Raw genomic sequence first — 22,281 nt, forward strand, 5'->3', positions numbered from 1 at the left:
CATTCACCTAATGTTTGTGGATGAATTTGAGACAAGGCCTCCCCATGTCACAAAGGTACTAATGACTGTTCAGGCTTTGCTGGTACTGACCCAAGGCCTCAGCATGAAGATTTTATAGACCTGTGTTAAAGAAACAAAGCTGAGAACATAACTATCTGCTTTTATTATAAAATTCTGCAAACAGCAGTTATAGTCACAGCTATATATTTGTAGAGCAGCACTCATACACTGTATTAACTGTAGTAGTATAGCTAATATAGTTCTATCAGCAGCCATAGCACCATTGCCAAAGTCAAACTCTGCATTTGTAACTTCATCTTGCTTACTTAAATTTTCCTGTGGCTTCAGTAAGGCATGTTCCCACTTTCTGATCTATTAGCACAACTGCAGACTGTTGTTATCTGTCTTGTAGTAGGTATGTCAAGAGAATAAAAATAGACTTTTGAGGAATTTGTCCTTCATATAAACAATTTTACCCAAAGTTCTTAGACCTTTACACAAAGCCCCAGGAATTATCAACATGTATTTGGTGATACGTTCTCAGTTGCTCAGTCTGTACTGTTGACTAAAGTGCCTTTACAGAAAAGGTCTGTTTCATTTCTTGCTAAGAAAAGTCTATTCTGCACATACAACTAACACTTTTTATTTCAGTGCCTTTGGACAGATTCTTCTAAGACAAATTGATTTTGTCTTTTCAGCAATTAAGAAAAAGGATTATCACCAGCCAGAACTGACCTGATAAAGCCACAACTCCTTAAACAAAAGCATTTACAAGAAAATGATTCTTCCAGACCTGAATTTTCCAAAATCAACACATAATTTCAAATACACATGACTTACAAGAAGCTCCACATTTCCTTCTGTTTCTGTATGATCTTCTAAGATGGTAGCTTCAAAACCCAAATTCTGGATCAGCTGTGCTATTTCAAGAGGCTGTACGAGTTCTGGTTTGTATTTTATCTCTGCTTTACCTGCCATCAGTGCTACCAACACTGAAACAATTCCTGCAGTGGCAATAATAAAAGATATTAGATAACGTAGCTCCTTTGACGGGAAGAAAAATAAAATATTACAAGTGATTGTCAACGAGGGCTGTAACAACTTGGAGATGTTACAAACCTAATGATTTCTCTCTGCCTCCTTCTAGTGTTGTTCCCTAGTCACAACAGCAAAGTTTTTACTGATTTTCAGCAACACTGTGGTTCCCTTTAGCAACGAGAGTAACTGCATGAGTTACACAGGGAAGAAGGTGAGCTTTGCTATGATCTAATGACACAAAAAGGATGTTCAGAAGCAATCTTTGCACTCATTGCTGAAAGATCTACCCTGGACTCTTTGAGTTTGGAAAGCCCTAAACAAACCCCACAACACAATGCTAGGCTTTTTTCTTTTCTTGTTTTTCCCTTCAGGGAAAAACTTTTTTTCCCCAAGAGGGAAAAGCGTTCCCTTTTTTGTGCTAATGATTTCTTGGATTTTTAAATCAAGGCAGTGAGACCATCACTGGGAGACCGGGGGCACAGGAATTAATAAGTAAAACCCCCCAAAGGCATGCCTACCCAAATCAAATCAGACAATGCTGAGGCTCATATGTTCATCTTCTATATGGCCAGAGGAAAGGCAGCTCCAGTCTGCAGACTTCTAACCTAATAAGCTTTGCTGTGCCTCAGCTAATATAATTACCCAGGCACTGGAGCCATGCATTTGTTCGTATCTGCTTGTGCAAATGTGCCCTGAAGGGTAAGTTTCACATCACAAACGTGTCAGAACTCTCAACAGCTCTGGAAGTGATGGATTGCTCTGTAAAGCAATAAGGCCCTGAAAGCTAAATGAGAACCATTTCTCTGTTCTTGTCTTGAGCCTTATTTGACATTTTCATCTTATTACAACAACTTACTGTTACAATGCAAGTATGTCCATTGGGTTTGTCCGCCAGTGCAGTAGGATAGTTAAACAGTGATGTAGTTACATTAGCACTAAGAAAGACCATTGTCTATTTAACCTCCAGAAGTGGTACCACAGCCTCCTCCATTAACCGCATACAATACCTTTTCCATCCCATAGTCCCGTATAGACTCATTATAGGAATCTTAAATTTATTACCGTCTTCTTTCTGCAAATTTCTTTCAATGGTAGACACACACGATGCACAGGTCATGCCTGTGATTTGTAAAAAACACTTTTCAGCTGTCGCTCCGCTGGGCTGGTTTGGCCCATCAAGGTGAGGACTGTCTGGAAGAGCATCCAAGGCACAGCCCTGGGGAGGAGGCTCCGGAGCTTGCGGCTGCACAGCAGCATTGCTGGCATCAGGCTGGTGTCTACGTCCTCCAGCAGTGGTATCTTGAATAAATGCACAAAAAACTGAATAAACACTATTTCCAGTGTGATTGGATGACATAAAACTACAAGCAGGTCACATTTATCAATCATGCAAAGTCTCTTAGTTGTTTGAAAGGTGACATGGTAATCTTTATCTCTTCATGGAAATAATATAGATTTTTACTATGCGTATAACAATATATGCTCACCAGCACCACTTGCATGACAATTTAACTCTATAGAACTGGTTTTCCACTTTCAAATGGCAAATGATTCCCTCCAGTTTCAATGCCTAGACCTGACAGCTACCTCCACTCAATAAAGATATATTGGTATCTATAGGATCCTTATCCAGCACAGAGAACATGGTCCAGTCACATCCATTCTGTCCTTCTCATCTATGCAGGACTCATAGCACTTCATCTCAAAGATGGAAAAGGACAAGTTTTTCAACAGGTTTCTCTTTATGGCACAATATTTACAGTGCAAGTACTGCAAAATGCATAGTGGAAAGATTTGCAGCACCCAGAAGACCTCAACACACACAGGCCTGTTGCAATCCTTTTTGTTCTTTGCCAGATACTGAACAGACAGCCAACAGCTCCAGCTGCATTCACAAGCTGCCTCCCTTGGGCAGTGGTTTGTGTAAAGGAGCAAGAGATGCTTCTGAACATGTTAAACACAGGGGCTCCCCTCCTTTTCCACAGATGGATCAGAAGGTCTCCCACCAACATTATAAACCAAATAAATCATTATTAAACACCACATACAGTCTCTTCCTCATCTGCAGCAGTTCCACAGATTCAGAGGGATTGGACCCATGAGAAAAGCTAATAGGATGCGGTCTATTGTGATCAAACTAATTCATTCCAGATACATTACATCAGTATCTCAAAGCAAATCTGTTGAGTTGAAGCAGATAAATATTGCCACATTTGAAATTCGCTAGAGAGGAGAGACTGCACCATGGCAACTTCTTAAACACTGAGCACATGTACAAAATGTACAAACTGTGCTGCAGCTGACCTGCTCCCACCAAGGAGTACATGCCTCTTGCTACTTACCTCACTTAAAGTAAGGCTTAGTAAAGTAGGGCTAGTAAAAATACTCAAGAAATAAAGGTCAAAGGATTAGGACACCAAAAGGATATTTCGCTAGATAAGAAGTGGTTTTAAATGAAAGAGTTTCATTACGTTTGTGGTGTTTAGTATTTTGGAACATAAATGAAAACATTTCATTTGATAGATCTACTTACAGCAGCCTGTAGACATAGGAGGAAACCTACTTCAGTGGTAAGGGGATCAGCTCTTTGAAGGGCCTTGTACCAACTTTCAAACCTTTTGGCTTCATAATGTAACTCTACTCTTTCCCCCACTAGTGCAGTTATTAAGGGCTGAAATAAGGTGCTTCACAGCTGAAATCTCTCTCCCTTGCTACGTGAGGTCAGATCAGGCTAGTCCCTTATAAAAGACAATGTCAATGTGATGTTTTAAAAGTTTCTCTCCAGAATAGTCTCAATGCAGGTGACGCATGGCCCAGCTTGGCACACTACCCACAGAGGAAAAAACACTGTTACCTGTCAGCACAGAAGCATCAAACCCCATGTCTTCTATGGCAGCTTTTAACTCCTCTCCATCAGTAACAGCTGGATCATAATGTATCGTCCCAGTTCTGCCAGCTAGAGAAACTGCTATATGTTGCACTCCTTTTCTCTGTGATATGGTCCCTTCTATGGACTGTACACAAGAATTGCAGGTCATGCCATCAATCCTAACAACAGCCATGCATGTCATGTCTTGCAGCGGCTCTCTGAAGAGATCACATAGCAAAGCACGTGATGGAGATGCTCCTTTATTTGCTTCTGATCCACTAAGGAGGCAAACTTTAAAGTTTCCAGGTGGAAGGGATTCAATAGCTTGCTGCAAAGCTGACAGGGTAATTAAATTTGGGCTATACTGTACCACAGCACGTTTATGCTCCAAAGACACTTTAATACTTTGTATGCCAGGAAGATCTGATATATTTCCTTCAATGTTTCTGACACAGGACTTGCAGTGCATGCCTTCTATCTGTACAGCCACTGTAGCTGTGCTACTCATCTCAACAACCAGTGAATTCACCCCATCTCCCTCGAGACTTGCTGGTGTCTCCTTGGGGTTTGCATTCTGCAAGCGCTCAAGATCAAGGACACCCAGCTTCAAAGGGGCTGATTTACTTTTAATGGTGCATTCGTACCCCAGGTTACTGATATGGCTCTTGAGGTCGTCAGGCTGAATGATGTAAGGATAGTAAGCAATAATTGCTTCCTGGTTACCAAGTGACACCTTGATTCTTGCCACACCATGCAGTTTCCTAATCTTTCCTTCAATGTGGGTGACACAGGACTGGCATGTCATGCCTTCTACCCGAAGCTTCACTACTGCTTCTCTCGAGCATGACGAATTTACAGTCGCTGTTGTCAGCCTCTCTTCTGCTATGTTGGTGTCAAAGCCCATATCCTGAATTTCCTGGCAAATCTGTACAGGACTTATTTCCGACTGCAGATACTTTATTACAGCATTGCTCTGTTCAAGGGAGACTTTAATATTCACAATGCCCTTCACCTTGGAAATTTGGCCTTGTATTGACTGCACACACGATTGGCAAGTCATTCCCACAATGTTGAGTGTCACAGTGTGTTCTTGGGAAGATGCGGAGGGCACGGTTTCAAAGCTCTCCTCATAGCCCATGTTGTCAAAAGCAAAATTGTGTTTCATTGTAGGTTCCAGCTCACAGTCAGGAGGAGAATCAGTGTTGGACAAAGCCTAAGGAGCAAGAGGAAAAATGAAAATAAAATCCATTCATCTTTAGCCCTGTAAAAGCAACAATATTCTGAATGTGCTGTCAAGCATATAGCATACTAGAAGTGCTGTCAAGTCAGTCTATACCCCCAAAATGGTTCACGACGTTTATGTACGCTTTGACTGTATTACCAGTGAGCTATGTCCACGGTGATGAATCAGGCCTCTGACACTTCTCGAGCAGCAATTTAAAAAATATTCACTAGGGATACAAAAGTAAAATTGTCTCGGTATTCCCACCCCAGTCCAATTATTTAAAACTTGAGCTCTCTGCAGCCACGGGGCACTTCCACCATGCAGCTTGAGCCCTGCTCTTCAGAGCACACTGTCACTGGCACAAAGGGTCACAGCAGAATGTGCTCAAGGCCTCTTCACAAATGTCAGAAGCTGGCTCAGTTTGGCCAACCTGCTACCGCTCAGCAGGAGTTTGAACCAAACCAAACCAAACCGAAACAAAACAAAATGCCCACAGAAAACAGGATCAAGAATTTCCCAGGAGCCTGAAACAAGCTGGCACAGGGAGCACAGATATATAAGAAGAGCTATACACATGCACACAAAGGCCTGGGATGCCTGCATATATACAGATCTTTTAAGTTAAAACCTGTATCTGACAAAGATTTTAAAAGACAGAGAACTATATGCAGATACTTCCACTATGCTTTAGCTTCATCTACCTCCTTGTGAGGCACCTAAAAAAGACCATATACTAAGCTACAAGAACTCACTGGTTTAATCCAACACTGATTTTCAGGATGTAATGGCCAGTATTGAAGTAAACCGGCCAGAAATGGACTATCTCTCAGTCATATCACAGGCTCCACAGTACTAGGACTCTATTGTTTAATGTGCCCAATTCAATTAAAAATGAAATATTAAAAAAAAATAGTGATAAAGGCAATGCTTCTCACAGAACAGGTAATTGGAGCATGGAGTCTGTCGACAAAGGAAATTGCTGGCACCAAACGATGAGGAAGATTGAGAAGGGGAGGGACAAGTCCCAGATTGTCAGATTTCATGGAAAGAACATCAAAATTCATGTCCATGATTTAAGGCAGCTTTAACTACTAAATATCTAGATGCAAGTTACTACAGCACATCTGTTCTCTTGCCTGCAAAGCCATGGGCTCTCCAGCATGTAATAAAGCACCTGATACTGGGCATTATTGCAGGGAGGGGCTGGAGAAGGGGCCACTGGATCACGCTCAGTAGCACAAATCTTGTTCCTACCACCCACCAGAAAACTCCCCCTCGGTACCACAGCGTGAACGAGAAGCATTTAGGCTGTTTATTAACACTAGACTGCATCCAGTTCATTTGATGGAGTACTCAAAATTCATTAACTTGATTTTGTTTCACGCTTAGACAGCTTGGGAATAATGAGGTCTGGGGTCACGACCAAAACAGCAAAAATTTAACACGAGAAATTTGCTTTCAGCCTTCTCCGTTCTGTATTTATTAGAACAGGAGGAGGAATGAGCAACTTCAATTCTTCAGCGTTATGCTGCAGCCCCTCACTATCCCAACCGTGAGCTCTCCCCCCATGCCCCCTCCTTCTCTGCTTGGCCTCGAGGCTATGCTCCAAGGCTGCTGGGGAAGAGTCATGGGAATATTTTAGCCCTGACATCCCCTTTTACTTCCCCCATCTCACAGGCCTGGCAGTGCTCAGGGCACTTACCCTTCTCGCAATTCCCTTCCCTTCCCAGAAGCTACTGAAATCCCCAACGTACCCGGAAATGCGCAGCCAGCCCCTCCTTTCAAAACAAAACATAAACAGTTAATCGGACTTCCCTGCAAAGGTGGTTCCCTGTTTAAGCACACACAAAGACAAGCACATGCTTATTTCCTCCTATTTGTGCCTTCCCACAGCTTAAAATAATAACGTGGCCTTGTATATGGAAAAGAAGCCCACCTGAAAACAGTCTCTCATCCACCGCATTTCAGTTGCTGCTTAAACTCAAACTTGCATTTATTTTAATGTCTACCTCAAGAAATGTTATTTGAATATTGTCCCTCGTCTCCTCTTCCCTATCTCCTGTCCCCAGACCCTGCAAGGACACTTTGCTCGTAGTGGCCAGCTCTTATTTTCACAAACACCCAGTAAAGTGAACATCCATGTGCAAGTTACAGAAGCTCACCCTGTACATTTACTTTGGCTCATATGACAAAGGCATTTGCCTTCTGCATCCTTTGGTGAAACAGAGCATGAGACGGGTGAGATGAATATCCTTCACTCTCCTGCTCCCCTTCATCATGTTTCTGGAAGCCACGTGCAGATGAAAACCAGGAACTATCACAGGCCTTATGTCCTTCTCTGCGTTCCTTCCGCCCCCACACTCACCAATCATCTCAGTTTTCCTAGGTACACAGTGATATAAAACCAATGAAAATTAAATGTATAAAGGGTATTTCTCATCCTCCAGTCTTTTGAAAAACATAAAAGCAAGGACTGATCATACTATTTCAATGCATTGTAAGCAACAGAAACATCAAAACTTGGACTATGCTTTATATTTTGGATAAAAAGCTATCCCAACATTCAGAAGAATTGGCAAAAACATTGTGTTTGTTACTTGACAAAACCAGATGTTTATGCTCTGTAGAGAAAAAGCCTTGCAAACAAATTTTTAAATGACAAGGAAAAAATTCGAGAGGGGACATGGACATACATTAAAAAAAAGGCATATTTCCCTTTAAAAAAACCCACAAAACAACTAAAAACACCCCTCCTCCGAAATGCCAAATCATTGAAGAACCTCCCCCCAGAAAACAGAAATGTGCATGGGCTGAAATACAGTATTTACAAAGCCTTTAGTACTGTTTGACAGCTTAAAAAAAAAGCAGGGGCACAAATACATCTATGTGTGTACTTGCGAGAAGGGGTGTTTCTACACTAGATCAGACGAAAAGAGCAGGTTCACATAAGGACACAAAGACAAGGCATACAGAAATGTGCCCATAGTTTTCCTCAGGCACATGCTAGGTCTCAAAAGAGTGTTTCCTGATACCAGCTAACAGCCACACATAAAATGGCATCTATGAGGCTGTATAGGAATTGAGAGAGACCATCTGCAAGAGAACCACAGAAGAAAACACCTCCAAAAATGCCAATAAAGGTGTCTGGGATTCTCCTCGTTGCTTCTACTGGAATAATGAAAATGCATCTGACTCCACATCTATATGGGAGTGTGAAAGAATCTGCCGCAGTTACCAGCTGTTCTGTCTCTCACACCAAAGGACGCCAGCTTACTTTTAAGACACCAAGTTTCATGCATATTTTTACAGTTACTATGTAAAAAATACATAAATAAGGAAAACATGAAATTATGACAATTCTTTCCCTCCCCTGTTCTGCACATAAAAGTTTCAACTCAAAATGAACAGCAGAGTGAGACTCTGGTCTGAAAGTGAAGAATCCCTACAGAAAGCAGTGTTAAGATGCTCATTTAAACAATATAGGGGGAAAAAAAAAAAAAGGGACTCCTTGACACAGAAGTAGCAGAAAAGAGACCTTTAAAAGAAGCACCAGAGCTGAATGGAAAATATTCCCATCTGACAGCTCTAAACCAGACCCAAGATGAGCCGCAACTGAAACTGTTGATGTGCAAGAGTGTGGCATCTGAAGTCCAGCTCCCAGTATGAGGATTTTGAGCAAACTCCCTGGCATGAAGAGGAACCCTTGCTGCCCCAAACAGGAGTTGGAGCACTCATGCCTGCCCTGGAGCAAAGCAAGGCTTGGGGGCAGCAGGAAGAGGGAGAAGCTCCTGCTCCCCATCCTGACTGCCTCCGGCCAGCAGGAAGGAGATAATCCAACAGGAATATGCCCCGAGGCTGGATTAACTTTTTGGGAAAGCATGGAGGTGGAGCAGGGCAGGGAGACACTGCTGGATTGGGAGCACCAAGTCTCGAGCCCCGGCTTGACACGCAGCTCTTGGCTTTATGGACCAGAGAGCTCAGCAGCTGGTCCAGGGGGAAAGGTGGTTGTTGTCCATGGCCTGTGTGACTGGTGGGGTAAAACCACTCCATCAAGGGCTGCCCTCAGAGGCCTGGCATCAGGCTGCCCCACTGCCCTCTAAAATGTGCTATTTCTTTTGGGTGCTCCCATTCAGAAGTGCAAAGACCAAAGGTTTAACACAGGAGTGAGGCGATACAGAATAAATGTAAGAAAATCATCTGAACTGGGGAAAAAACAACCCAAAGAATAAGAAACCACAGCACTCGGTGAGACCCTCCCATACATGCACATGGTGACCAGCGTTCTGACAACAGATGCAGCTCCATGGCTGTAAATTCAACAAGGTTTGTGCCCTCCTCAGCTTTGTGCCCCAGCTGCTAGCTGCCCCTGGCCATGTCCCCATGCTCCCTTCACCCCTGTGCTCCATGGTCACCTCATGGGGTGGCTTGTCACCAGGAAAGCCACCCACCCCCCCCCAGCCCACACTTCCCCTTCTCAAGAGGTGCAGTCATCTCTGAAACACCAGTGTAAAGCTCTCAGCTGCTGCAGCACAAGGCTGAGGCCGTGTCAGGTTTACCCCGCAGCTCCCCAAGAATCACCCACATCGAGATCCCACACGGCTGCTGCTCCTCTCTGGTGCTCTGACAAGGCTCTCCCCCCAGGGCTGGCACTGCCCTCCCACCCTCCTTCTCCTGGCCTGCAGGGATGCCAATTTTCACATCCTGAAATTCAAGGGCAAGACTCCTCACCATGATGCCAAGCAGTCAGCTGTGGAGGAGACAGGACACAGCCCATTCAGTGCCTTCCCCTCTGCCTCTCCCAGTCTGCTCATCAACGCATGCCAGACCTCTCTGAACCTGTCACCCGGTATCTCTGAAGGTTTTGGGCTGCTCTTCTCCCTATACCTCCGCAGGCTGAAATCAGCTATCACCCTCTCACCTTGGAGCACACAACTGCTGAAGAATTATCTTATCTGTGTTGCTGTTTTACCTTTCCTGCTTCGTTCTTTCACAACCCGCTGACTCATGCCTTTGGATTCAGGCAGGCAGTAACACACAACTGAAAAGCCACATACTATTAATTAAATACTTCAGATGCTTTCCCAGTTTGTTATAGGCAGCCAGTGAACAACAAAATGTGGACAGAGCAGCCTCAGGAACATCAAAGGTCCCAAGTCTTCAGTTTTGTGCCTACGACAGCAGGACTTCTGAGTAGGCAGAAATTCAATCCTCATCCTCCTTAACAATTTCAGTGCAACTTGTCCATCCATCTTGTTAGCGTGCATTGTTTAAATGTTTTACAACTTAAATGGTTGTCCTTCCTTCCTTTTCACCCCCCAGATTAGTAAAAATTAGTAAATTTCAGTAGCTACTATTTTCAGTAATTACTTGTAACACAACTTGTTATTTTTCAAACAGCTCCTGAGTCTTAAAGGAGGGAAAAACCACCGTCTCCACCTGGATATCAAGATTCAATGAAAGTATTACTTTAAAGCAGCCTTTATGGTGCTTCTGTTTTCAAAACACTAAGTTAGTTGCCCTAATGCTTCTACCAAGGGACTGCCATTCCCCATCCAGAACAGGTTTCTCCAACAGGACAGACAATGGGGAAAGATTCAGGCAGTTGCAGCCAGTCGTACTGAAATGATACCTACATACGCCGTAGTTAACAAACCTTAGAGACCTTAACAGGTACTTTTAAATTACAGGGAGCTATGTAAACCATGCTGAGTTTGGTGGGAAAGGGGGAAGTCTTGTTTTAAGTGGATTGTTTCTAATTTAGAATTAAAGCAAAATACTTTGTCATGTTCTTCAAGGCTCCGGTACAAGCAACGCGTATATTCCTTTGGTAGAACAAAGTCATTTATGTCATGATTATTTTCTAGCAAATGTTTACAATATGAGAAGTAACTTGAGGCAGAAAAAGCCTTCAGGTATATTTGGTCTACCTTGGCTGTTATTTCATTCCAGTCTGACACTAATTATTTACACGTACACCATTTCAAAGGACACAAAATTTGTTCTGAGAGTTTCTTTTCCTTAATATTCACAGTATTCACTGATCCAAACTACATTACTGTAATTTACATACCTTTTAAATAGCAAAAACTCTTTCTAAAATAATAAACCTCATCATGTTTTTATCAGCATTGATCTTTCTAAGCCTCTTCTTCACAACAGTTAATTTCCAAAAATACCATAGTTATATACAACACTAAATAAAAACAAAATAATAATGTTGCCACAGATGTACCATCAAGAATTTTCGCTGGCATCCACTTAGTAGTTATAAATAAACTACTTACCTACAATTAGGACCTTTTAATGTTTCTGCAATTTCTATTATTCCAGAGAATAACCTGATAAGAGCTGCTGTCAAACTGCTCAAGCAATTGCAAGTTTAAAAGGAGAAATACTAGTATGTTTTCTTACTAAGAATCACCACACTATATTATTAGAGGTGGAGCTGAAAAAATGCTCATTAGTTACTACAGCATAACTCATCATTAACATCTGCTTTCAAAGATTGCTCTCAGAGGATCTCCAGAGGACTTTGCATTTCTGTACTGCTTGAGACAATTTAGATAAAGAAGCTTTAACTTGTTTAACTTCCTTTAATACACAACCCACGTCCAACATGCTTTTTTTTAAATTTTCCAGTTCAGAAACACCTCTTCCCTCCCAACACACGCACACTGACCTGTCTTCCAACTGTATTGACTTCTAGCATTCCCATGGAGTAACTCTGCGAAAGTTTCTCTTCTTTCTGCAAGTTACTGCTTGCTTTTACCGGAGATCCTGTCTTGGTCTCTTCACCAATAATCAGTAGTTCAGGCACATCATGAGCTGCCTGCCGCTTACAAATAGACACCAGGGTTATGTTTTTGTTGTTTAAAGTAGCTAAGCAGGACAGTTCCCTTTTCGTTTTATTGTCCAGTTTTCTCTCCATTATCTTTCTCAGCTTGAAATATTCCAACGCCAAAGGAAAGCTTTACAAGAGCGGTTATTCGGTGTCTTATCGGCCACACTTCTTTCAGCTGCAATGGCTTGCAGGGTTCTGCCCATCTAATCAACACACTCATTAGGCATTCACCACAAAATCCCAGATGTAACCTGTGATCCTTGTGTACCCTGTGCTTGCTGCACTCGCTACCTGCTTTTCCTGCCAATTTAAATGCTTCCCACCAATTGGCATCCCTTGCGCTTTCGGAGCGGGGTTCAGCACAGCTAATCTTTGCGCACGGCATTGCAGCAGGCTCAGCCAAGGCTGCCTTTCACAAGCTGTAGTCAAACATGACCTGTGTGCTGCAAGCCAGTGCATAATTAACTCCGCCAGCCAGACATTAGCTCCTTGTGGCCATGTGAATAATCACAGCTCCTACAAAGGGCTATCCTATTCCGTTTCCTTCTTCTATGAAATTAGCAGGGATTTCTTGGATAAAATATGGTCCCTTCTAACACTGAAAACGTGCCTATGATTATATCATTAGATAAGGTTCCAAGACTGAAGGTCTTTCACTCATTAAGGGCATGAGAACATTCATTCTTTGTTTCAAGAGGGGTGGGGGAAGGAGTGAGTACAATAGTTATAGTTTTTAAAATGCGCATCTTTACCATCACCAACCTTTACTTAAAAAACAAACAAACAAAAAAATTAAACCAGCAATTAGCACCAGAAAGTAAAGAAAAAAGCATAAGATATCCCCTTTGGCAAACTCAGTTCCCCTTAAATCCTCTGGGCAACTACAGGGACATCTAATTTAGACAGCCGTACACATGATAGGTACCATCGCTAGAAACGCCTTGAGCCAAGCCTGGATATTTCTTTGGAATTGCCTGCAGCAAATTCACAGCACTGTGCTACCTTGGTGAGCAGAATCTATAGTTCCTAAGCTTGGAGTAGTGCAGTCCACTTCTGAAGACACCTCTGAACAGGGACACCTAAAGAAAGGCCATGCAAGGAATTTATATAATATTGTTGATGTGTCATCAGTTCACACCCTCTGTGGCTATGCAGTGACCTCACTGCAAAAGCAAGCCCTAAAATAATTGTCTTACATTTAAACAGAATCTCTTGGACTTGCTGAAAAAAGTCACCAAATGTACTCCTATGAAGAAGTTAGCACATAGGGTTAAAATCTCAGCATATCTCCATCACGTTATGAAAACTCAAGGGAACAGATGACACTCCACCTGACTGGCAGGACAAATTCAGATTCTTTTTACTTCCAAAAGCAGAGGTATGTCCCTCACACTCTTGTCACAAAGACAGTGGTCCAGAAAGCCACCATGCAGGACATTAGCATCCTGGCTTGTCTTCCTGTCATAACTTCCCCACAAAGATGAATCCTCCACTCTGCTCACACCATCCAGTTCTTGACTCTAGAGTTAACGGCCATCTTTGGAAAAAGAAGGTCTTCTGCCAGTGAAGCAAAACTCAAAATACTGTTGCAGCACTATTTTGTATCATTGTCTTAATATACAAGATCTGTGATAATATTAAACTTTAAAAAGGGTTGTTTTGAAAAATTTTGAGAAATGGCCATTCCTAAGAGTATTACTGCAAAGAGTAAGGCATCTGTGTTTGTTCTGTATTTAACAGTGAAACTGATTAACAGCACATCTGAATTCAGATGAAACATTTTTCTGGAAAAGAAAACTGTGTTAAAGGCAAAGTATTTTCAAGAATTACTGATTTTATCTGATTTTGAAACAAGCAATTGAAGATCACACTATCTGACTTATGTGAAAACATATGTTTCAGTCTATAAATACTAACACCACATCTCCATACTAAAGATACATACATATTTAAAATCTGGGGTTTGTCTTTCTAAAACAAAGCAATTCTCTAATCGCAAATCAAAGATATTCAGAAATTCAACTCTGCATCCTAATTCCAAATAATGGAAATTTCAAATTCTAGAGTGTTTTAGGGAACAGAAATACCAGTTTCTGTCCAGCTCTAAAGTATATACTTGGTCCACTCATCTCAGTCAGTATCTTTGCTATTAAAAATATACCAGACCCTACATAGCATGTTTCTACTAGTAACTAATATTCACTAAATTATCATATGATGAAACATACTGTAAAAAGAAGTTGGTTTTTTTTCTTCTTCATTTCAGGTTCATCAGCAAAGCTCAACTTAGGCTGACAGAATAAAGAGATGTTTAGTAAGTATCTTCTCTCTGATTCCCTTCACTCATCCCTTTTTTTTTTTTCCTAACAACTGAGCAACTCTAAGGTAAAAATCTGTTTGCTTGTTTCTAAAAGCAGTGGAGACAAGTTCTTACTTAGTGCCCCATAGTCCTTTGCCTTAGGCAGAGTCCTGAATACTGATTTGGAAGTAGACAAGAAACAGACATGGTTGTGCTTTGAACATGTTCAGTTTACAAGGTATTTACCCACATTAAAAAGAATTATTTGGCTGGAAAAAAAGTTTTCTATAGTTCTTCAGATGAAAGGGACATAAGATACATTTCAACCAGTCTAGCTGATTTAAAATAACTCAAGCAGAGCTATACGGCAATGGCAAATGAAACCTGTGCTGCCAACTGAGCTGAGCCCCAGCTCTTGGAGAAGAGCTACCATTCACAAAGCAGAAACCACTGAGCATCTTGCAAAACCAAACATTTTCCTTTTACCTTAATACACCAGATTGAAACCTCAGAGGTCCTGCCCCATCCCAACCACTCTACAAGTTTCTTATCGCTTAGGAAGGGATACGATGTCAGCACCTCAAGGGTGGCAATATCTGCAAGTGAAGGGAGGCAGCTGCTTGGAACCACTATGGTTGCCTGCTGCTGAACTTTGACAGACTGCTGCTTTTTTAGCATTTCCGTGAAGGCTGAAATAAGAAAGGCAATGTTGCCCATCTCATCTGATAACACTATCATGCCCCGGTTCAAGGCTAGATTTTGCACAGTTTAGGAGTTTCGCCAACAAGAGTCACTGAGGTTTGGTAGCGTGAGGTTTAGATGACAAATAGAAAAGATGCCTGCTGCCTTCACAGCTCTCTGCTAATGTCTCGCAGAAATGTTTGCATTTTCATGTCAGAACATTAAATCCTTTTGACTTAAAACCTCAAGAGCTGATAAAACATGAGTTTTCCCCTTTACATTACCTGCTACTATTGGAGAATATGATAAACACACAAGAACTGTGTGTCTTCAGGTAAATTGTATTTACTGGGTGCATTCATCCCTGGCTTTATAGGATGATCTGACCTGTGTCTAATCCCTCTGGCTTCTTGCCCAAAGAAAGCATCTTAAAGCAGTCTCAACAATGCCTTGAAAGATGAGAAGCTTGGGTTCAGGGAAAAAAATACGAGCCTGGAGGTAAGGGGCTCATATTGCCTTAACCTGACAGACGGACAAAAGGAACCGGTTCGGATACATGCACGTCACATCAGGGCACAGAGGGATGCATTAGTACTAATACATCACTCTAGAAATCCAGTCTGACTTTGAATTTTAATTGTTTTCCTCCTCTTCTCCTCAGACATCATTTTAAACCACTGAAATACAGTCCATCCTGAGGCATACAAATAATGATAATGAAGCTAAAACCCAAGCAATTTCACATTTGACGGTATTTTGAGTTCTAATTTGTCTTCAGAATGCAGTCAGCTAAATTGTTCTAATTTTTTCCACATCATAACAGAGTTAGATTGACTTTGGTTTTTACACATCTAATGCAACAGCAGGAACTGAAGCTTTAAGGGGAAAAAAAGAGGGGGAAAAAGCAGAGTATTGCAAAGCTCCTAGTAACTTCACAAACAACAATGCTAGTAACTCACAGTTATCAACAACTTGTTAATAACATTGCTCAGGGGGGAACCTTTGAAACACCCAGCCCTTGTGTGAAACAACTTTTCTCATCTGTCAGTGTCCTCTTTAAGCCAAAAGGGAAGTTTTTAGTAAATGTATGCATTTTTTCTTCTAGCAAATCCCCGCGCTTGCTCAGCAGCCATTTTTCAGTTCTACTAAGCAACACAAGCCTCACATTTCCCCTGTGCAGTCAAATCAGTTGCAGATGAAAGTTCAGTGAAAGCTTGGTCGGATTCACGGTACATAACTACGCCCTTGACTGACACACTTATTAAAGAAAATAAAAAAAGGTCATACCTTTTTAGCATTGAACAGGCAATAAAACTCCCTCCTTACCTACATTTGCTGCTAGTTTTGAGCCATGAAATCAGAAAGATAAATCTTTGGCTACGGTCCTAAGAAAACTTGCAGCCATCAGATACGCAGGCATTTCTACAGCACAAATGGTATACATATTTCTTTCAACAGATGAAGAAGCGTGATCATATTTCTTACACAATAAGAAAAAAGGGAACTGTACATAACTCTGAAATACAAGGAATCGGATTCCTACCTGCCATGAATAAAATTGCCTAAGACTTGATGGCCTCATTTCAGATAAAATCAGTTCAGACTTTGGCTTCAGTTTTTCAGGAAGCAGACTCAATCTTCTTTAAATATTTAAAAAAGGGTTGTTTGCTCTAAACCAGCAAAACTCAGTGGAGTATCTCTTTTGTAACAGGGCCCCAAAACGCATACTAATTTTTTTTCATTCCATGGCTTCTAATGTGATTGCAAATTGTGTGGACTTGGTACTTTGTCTGCTTTTAGCAGTGTTGATTTCATTATGATAATTTCTGTTATCTGTCTATTTATACTGCAGGAATTTGTTTACAAGTGCCTGGAAACTACCAGGCTGATGATATTACCACAGGAAAAGGCACACCTTTTGGGTCAGGGTTTAAGTGCAAAGAACAATTGCAATCTGCATAAATTAATTCAAGTTCGGACTTCCAGTAACGTTCATTCACCTAACAGGTGAAGAAGGCTGGCAGAACTCATTGGGCAGTGCCACGATAAAACCAGTATTTTCACTTCTGTGTTTCCAACTTAATTTTCAGACGTTGACCATGCTTTGCTCTTGCTCAGAGCTGGTTTTGGCTTTTAAAGTTTCAGCAAAAGCTTTTTTGAATTCCATATAGAGAAAAAGGACCTATGTTTTATCCATCCTAACTGCAATATTTCAAATATAACTTGAGAATGGGTAATATTACAAAAGTAACTATTTTTAAAGGCTAATTTGAGAAAACAGAAAAACCTATTACTTGTGAACTATATCAGTTATTGCTAAAGATCATAGCTTTTGTCACCTACATTTGCTATCCACATTCAGAAATAAGATTCAAGTTCTTAATTCTAATTTTGTTTTGTAAATTCCTCAGTATTTTTTGTGGGTTTTAAAAAAATATCTTTCACGCTTGTTTTGAATAAATAATGTGGTATGTCTCTGAATTGTGATTTAAGTAAACGGCAAGACTGATTTTTTTTTCCAAACTAAGCTGCTGTTTACCGTGTAGAAGGCAAACTAATAGCAGACCCTAAGATGCCTTGCCAAATCTGCAATTATTTTTTCCCCTGTATAGATCAGGAATGTAAGCCTGTGTATTAAGTGACATTCACATATCATATATATCCTCTAAACTGTTCCTGACTGTAGAGTCCACACCATTTAAATTTACTGTTATTTCCTTGCCAGCACTTGTTTCAAATTATTCTTGTCATGTTTGACTGCCAGAGAGAGATTTCACTTTTATGAGACACCTTACACTATGTAAATAACATAAAGCACATTATATTTGTAAAGCATGCAAAAAAAAAGAAAAATGACCAGAATAAAAAGAATGTAACTCTGATTTAAACCAGTATTTCTGGTTCTATGGCCAGTGTTTAATCCCAAGTCAAAGGCCTCTGACTAAAAGGTTATTTCATCCCATTTCATATATATACACCACAGTCGCCTTAATTTCAAAAAAAAAAAAAAGCAAACAGCATCTTGTGTTTGCATTACCGATACCATGTCTAAAATACAAACATACTGCCTTTGTTAGGACAGGCTAGATATGTAAAGGCAAGCCCAAATTCAGTTTCTCTTAACAGTTGTTTCTGGCTATCTTACCCCGGCAGAAACCACCTCTATACAGAAAAAGGGGAGTTTCCAGCAATTCCCAAATCCCTAAGAAAGCTTGATAGCAGCACTCCTCACCACAGCGCCTGGGCTTCTCCAACATACAGTCCTGAGCAAAGTCCTACCTGCTTTCTTGGTGTTCTAGGCAAAACTCTGCCTGGGAAGTTGGGTTTCTGCTTTCTACCTCATCCGTTTGGTTCTTTTACTCCTTTTTTTCTTTCTCTTCCTGTGAACTGGTTGCAGTTACTGGGTAGAAAAAGGCATGAGGGTGTTAGGGCCCTCTCTATAATCTCACCTTTTCAGAGAGGGTAGACTCAGGTGACCCTATGGCCACAGGGGCTCAGCCACAGCCCAGCCAGGCCAGCACAACGGCCCTTGTCACCTGTCCTCCACTATGTGCCCTTTCGGGCTCTGCCACATGCTGCCAAGACAAGGCTACTGTCCTCCCATGAGTGAACAAATCGGGGCTCTGCTCACACACCAATGACGTCGGCATCACCGTACTCACGATGGGACTGAAGGGACAGGAGGGTGCAGGCGTTCAGCAGCAGGGGCCTCTCTAACTAAAGCGCTGCCCTTAGGCGGGTTTTTCTTCCCAATTTGGAGATGGATGAAGATCTGTCAACTCTCCAGCTGACTCTCTCTGCCACAGCAGGCAAGAAGTGAAGAGGGAAACCTTGATGAGGACATTACAGGCGCTTGGGTAGAGGTTTTGCTGTTCCAAGTTGTCAGAAGTCCAAACTGTAATGTATGTGAGCTGCTGTTTAGCTAACTTATTTTTCTACAAAAACCCTGTTAATTATTTGCTCTTCAGGGCAAGGAACTATTACAGCACTGCCCTGTCCAGGTCTAATATCCCGCATGAACTTACAGTCAACTCTCAGACAAGAGCCACGGGCAGGGAAGTCCTAGTTTGTATCAGTGGATAAAATATACTTCTAAGTGACCATTAAAATACGTGGAGATTGCCTGGATAGAACCATACTGATTCACTGCAGAGGCTTATAGAAACTGAGGGGAGAAATAAAAAATAAAGATTAAAACATATTTACTGCTGGTTTTTTTTCTGCTGGAATGCCTGATAATAATTCCCTATTACATCGAGTAACACCGGCAGCCTACAAGTAGTGGGGAAGAATTCAGGTGGAAATGTCAGAACTAAAGTGACAGTCAGGGATGAAATATCAACACAGGAAACATTGCTACCAATTTTATGCAATTTCTTCCATAAAAACAGATGCTTCAAAAAACATCTAAGGGAAATGCCAATACAGAGTAATACTCTTTCTGTTTACCAGTACTTCTATCTGAAACATTTAACACCTGGATTGAAGTACACAGTTAAAATCCTGCTTTCAAATGCAGGCAGGTTTTCTCAGGTTATTCTCTGCGGCATGCCTACTGGCTCATCACGACTCAAACCCACTGTAAAAATAGTTTTTATTGCATGAACATGCAGAGGAAACTGGAGACATTTGACTCCTAAAGAAAGAGTTCCTGGGAGCCTGCAGTTGTGAGAGAAGGGAAATACAAAAAAGCTTTCCAACAGTGAAGTGGAGGGTTTTTTCAGCTCTCGGCAATCCTGCCATTTCTAGAGTTCACCTCAGTCTGCTATCCAGACAAAGAATGTTTCTTCCAAGGACACATTTAGTCAAAACTGAAGCATTCTGCAGCTCGGTATAAAAGAAGGTAACCATCCTGAGAGTTGCTGAGCAACCTTCTGAGATTTATTAACTGTCCTCAATTCCTGGGAAGCAGAGATGCTAATCCATGCAAATTCAGGCTCAGTTCATTTATCATTCCCTCCTGGTACCTCTGCTTGTTGAAAGAAAAGGTAGTGCAGCAGGGAACTACTTTTAAGCAGCCCTAGTTCACTCCCCATCAGAGAATCTTTGACTGAATCAACCCCATGGGAAAATCACCGACCTTTCAAGCTTTCTGCATCCCCAGAATAGAAATAAGTCAGAGGAGGTGACGAGGCACAGTGCCTGCATCTCTCATGTCTGGGCTAGCCAAACAGTCTCCTCCAATAATTGTAACTCCCTTCTGTCCTGCTCCGCAGCCAGTTTCTGGCTCCTGTCTCTTTCTTGTTTAGTGCCAGGGAGACAGACGTGAGCACAGAATGCAAATCCTGCCTCGTCCTGGCTTCATGTGAAACAATTTGGATTTTCATCCAAATTGCACTCTTCCTTGCTTCCTAAAATAGGCACAGAGAAGCTCACACAAACACACATGCACAAATGCACCTTGAATAAGTTAGTGCAGGGTGTTTCTTTTTCAATATGTGAAGCCTTTAAAGTTTGATGATAGAGGTGCCTAACTCAGTAAAAATTTCACACTGTGAAGTTTTGCAGCTTCCTGAGCAGTTTCATAGTTGATTTAAACAGATGTTAAGGTATGACTGTGAAAGAGGTGGTCCTTCATGATCCCCTTCATGTCCTGATTATGTGCAGATGGCCACAGATACATTAGTATCTGCATAAGGGAGAAAGAAAAGCAAGAAGGATTTGGGTCTGCTATTACAGACACTCAAAAATAGTCCCTGGCTCCTGAAGAATCCCAAACTTCCAGCTGAAAAAGTGAGTCTACGTGTTATTTTGTAAGCTCAGTGATATTATCTGTAGGGTTACATCATTTGCGATCCATTTCTGCCTGTGCTTGAATATGTTTCATTCACCCATCCTAAAAAACAGCAGACATTTTGATTTTTCCTGCTGATGACTGTTTAAAACTGACAGAAGAGTCCATGGGAGGTTAAAACACTAGCACAATCTACAGGATCAAACTCCAACAGTGGAACTGATTTGTTTTCCTACGTGGTCCTTGACCAACTTGGACAATTTGGGTGAAAATAATCTTCTGTTAATCAAAAGCTATGGGTTCAACCTGCTTAAATTGCCTGGTGATACAAATAAACATGGTTTATAGGAGCTCTTGCAGCTCCGTGTTAGACCCAAGCTGCTTAATTCTTCATTGCTTCTCCCAAAAAAGGAGCAGCTTTTGCTTACCGATACATGATGGGAGAACCCATGCCCTACAACATCTAGCTCAAAAGTAAAGATGACAGTTAAAAATTTTTTTACTAGAATTGCTTATATTTAGGAACTTTAATATTACAACAGATCAGCAAAAACAACCCCATAGTGTTTTGCCCTAGATATATCAGTGCCACGATTTATTTCCAAGACTTGTGTTTTGCTTCACAAATATTTAGCACTCAACTGGTGCAACTTTATTTCTGTCTCCTGTTACTATGCAAAGAAGAACAAACATACTGTAACATTTAACAGCCTATCACAAGACACGTGCAAAAAGGAAAAACTTACTGTGTATATGAATGATCTAAGATTCCTTCTGCTAAAAACAGTCCCAGGCATTTTGGAAGCTAAGACAGCAGCCCTGAATGAGACTCTGTGCTACACAGTGCATGTTTCTAAAAGAAAGAAAGTATAAAAGATCACATGACTGTCATATGAACATCCTTACACAATATTAATCCAGTTTCTTTGGGTTATTACTTGCCAGTGGTTTTATCTTATCAAGTTACTTGTATGTGGAGTATTTGGCAAGAATGAGAGTTACAAAAATACACTTTAAAACTGTCTCAAACACCTTGCAGGCTTGCAGAGAACACATTGTGAGTGGATTCTCCTATTTCTTCTGAATACCGCTCCCTTCAGAAGGCCTGTTTGCATGGATTTTCCTTCAGAGTAAGGACCTTAATAAGGAAAGTGATTAAAACAGGACAAAAATGCTTACAGAGGCAGCAAAAGATTAAAAACTTGGCACATCTCTGGGAAGGTGAAAACAAAGCTGACTTCATGACAAGGCTAGTTTAATTTCATTGGCATGTCAGCTGCATGGAATTTCTACAGACAAGGTTTTTAATAGCGTTCTCGCTGCTGGAGTGGGAACACCACAGAAAGCTCAGCGCTGCTCTCGCTGAAGTTATTGCCAATACCCTAAATACATGCATACAATATCATCTGCTACATATGCATTAAGGTGGGGAAGTTTTTAAGTGGTGACAACTCAATTAGTCTGTGTTGGCCGTTCACACATTAAAGGTGTCCCTTGCAGTCTGTAAGGCTGTCAGCAACACAGTTGTCATATTGCTTACGTCAGAAGCTGAATAGCCTGTGATTAAAGAAAAGTTAACAAAAGAACTTTGAAA

At 41.3% G+C, this 22,281-nt stretch overlaps 1 protein-coding gene across 3 annotated transcripts in view; it reads right to left on the reverse strand.

Annotated features, from left to right (window-relative positions):
• ATP7B (ATPase copper transporting beta) overlaps window positions 1-21,505 on the reverse strand; it is a 40,662-nt gene extending 19,157 nt beyond the window's left edge. For 2 of the 3 annotated variants that reach the window (XM_074566500.1, XM_074566492.1), the window contains exons 1-4: window positions 11,812-12,126; window positions 3,893-5,120; window positions 2,101-2,337; window positions 841-1,004 (exon numbers count right to left, since the gene is read on the reverse strand). In XM_074566500.1, coding sequence (XP_074422601.1) covers window positions 841-1,004; window positions 2,101-2,337; window positions 3,893-5,120; window positions 11,812-12,060 — 1,878 coding nt within the window. In that variant the 5' untranslated portion in view covers window positions 12,061-12,126. Of the gene's footprint in view, window positions 1-840; window positions 1,005-2,100; window positions 2,338-3,892; window positions 5,121-11,811; window positions 12,127-21,433 lie in introns of those variants that run through there. The other variant, XM_074566506.1, reaches the window with a different exon arrangement.
• Between the last annotated feature and the right edge of the window lie 776 nt (window positions 21,506-22,281).

The sequence above is a fragment of the Larus michahellis genome, chromosome 1 (assembly GCF_964199755.1).
Source record: "Larus michahellis chromosome 1, bLarMic1.1, whole genome shotgun sequence".
Taxonomy (NCBI): Eukaryota; Metazoa; Chordata; class Aves; order Charadriiformes; family Laridae; genus Larus; species Larus michahellis.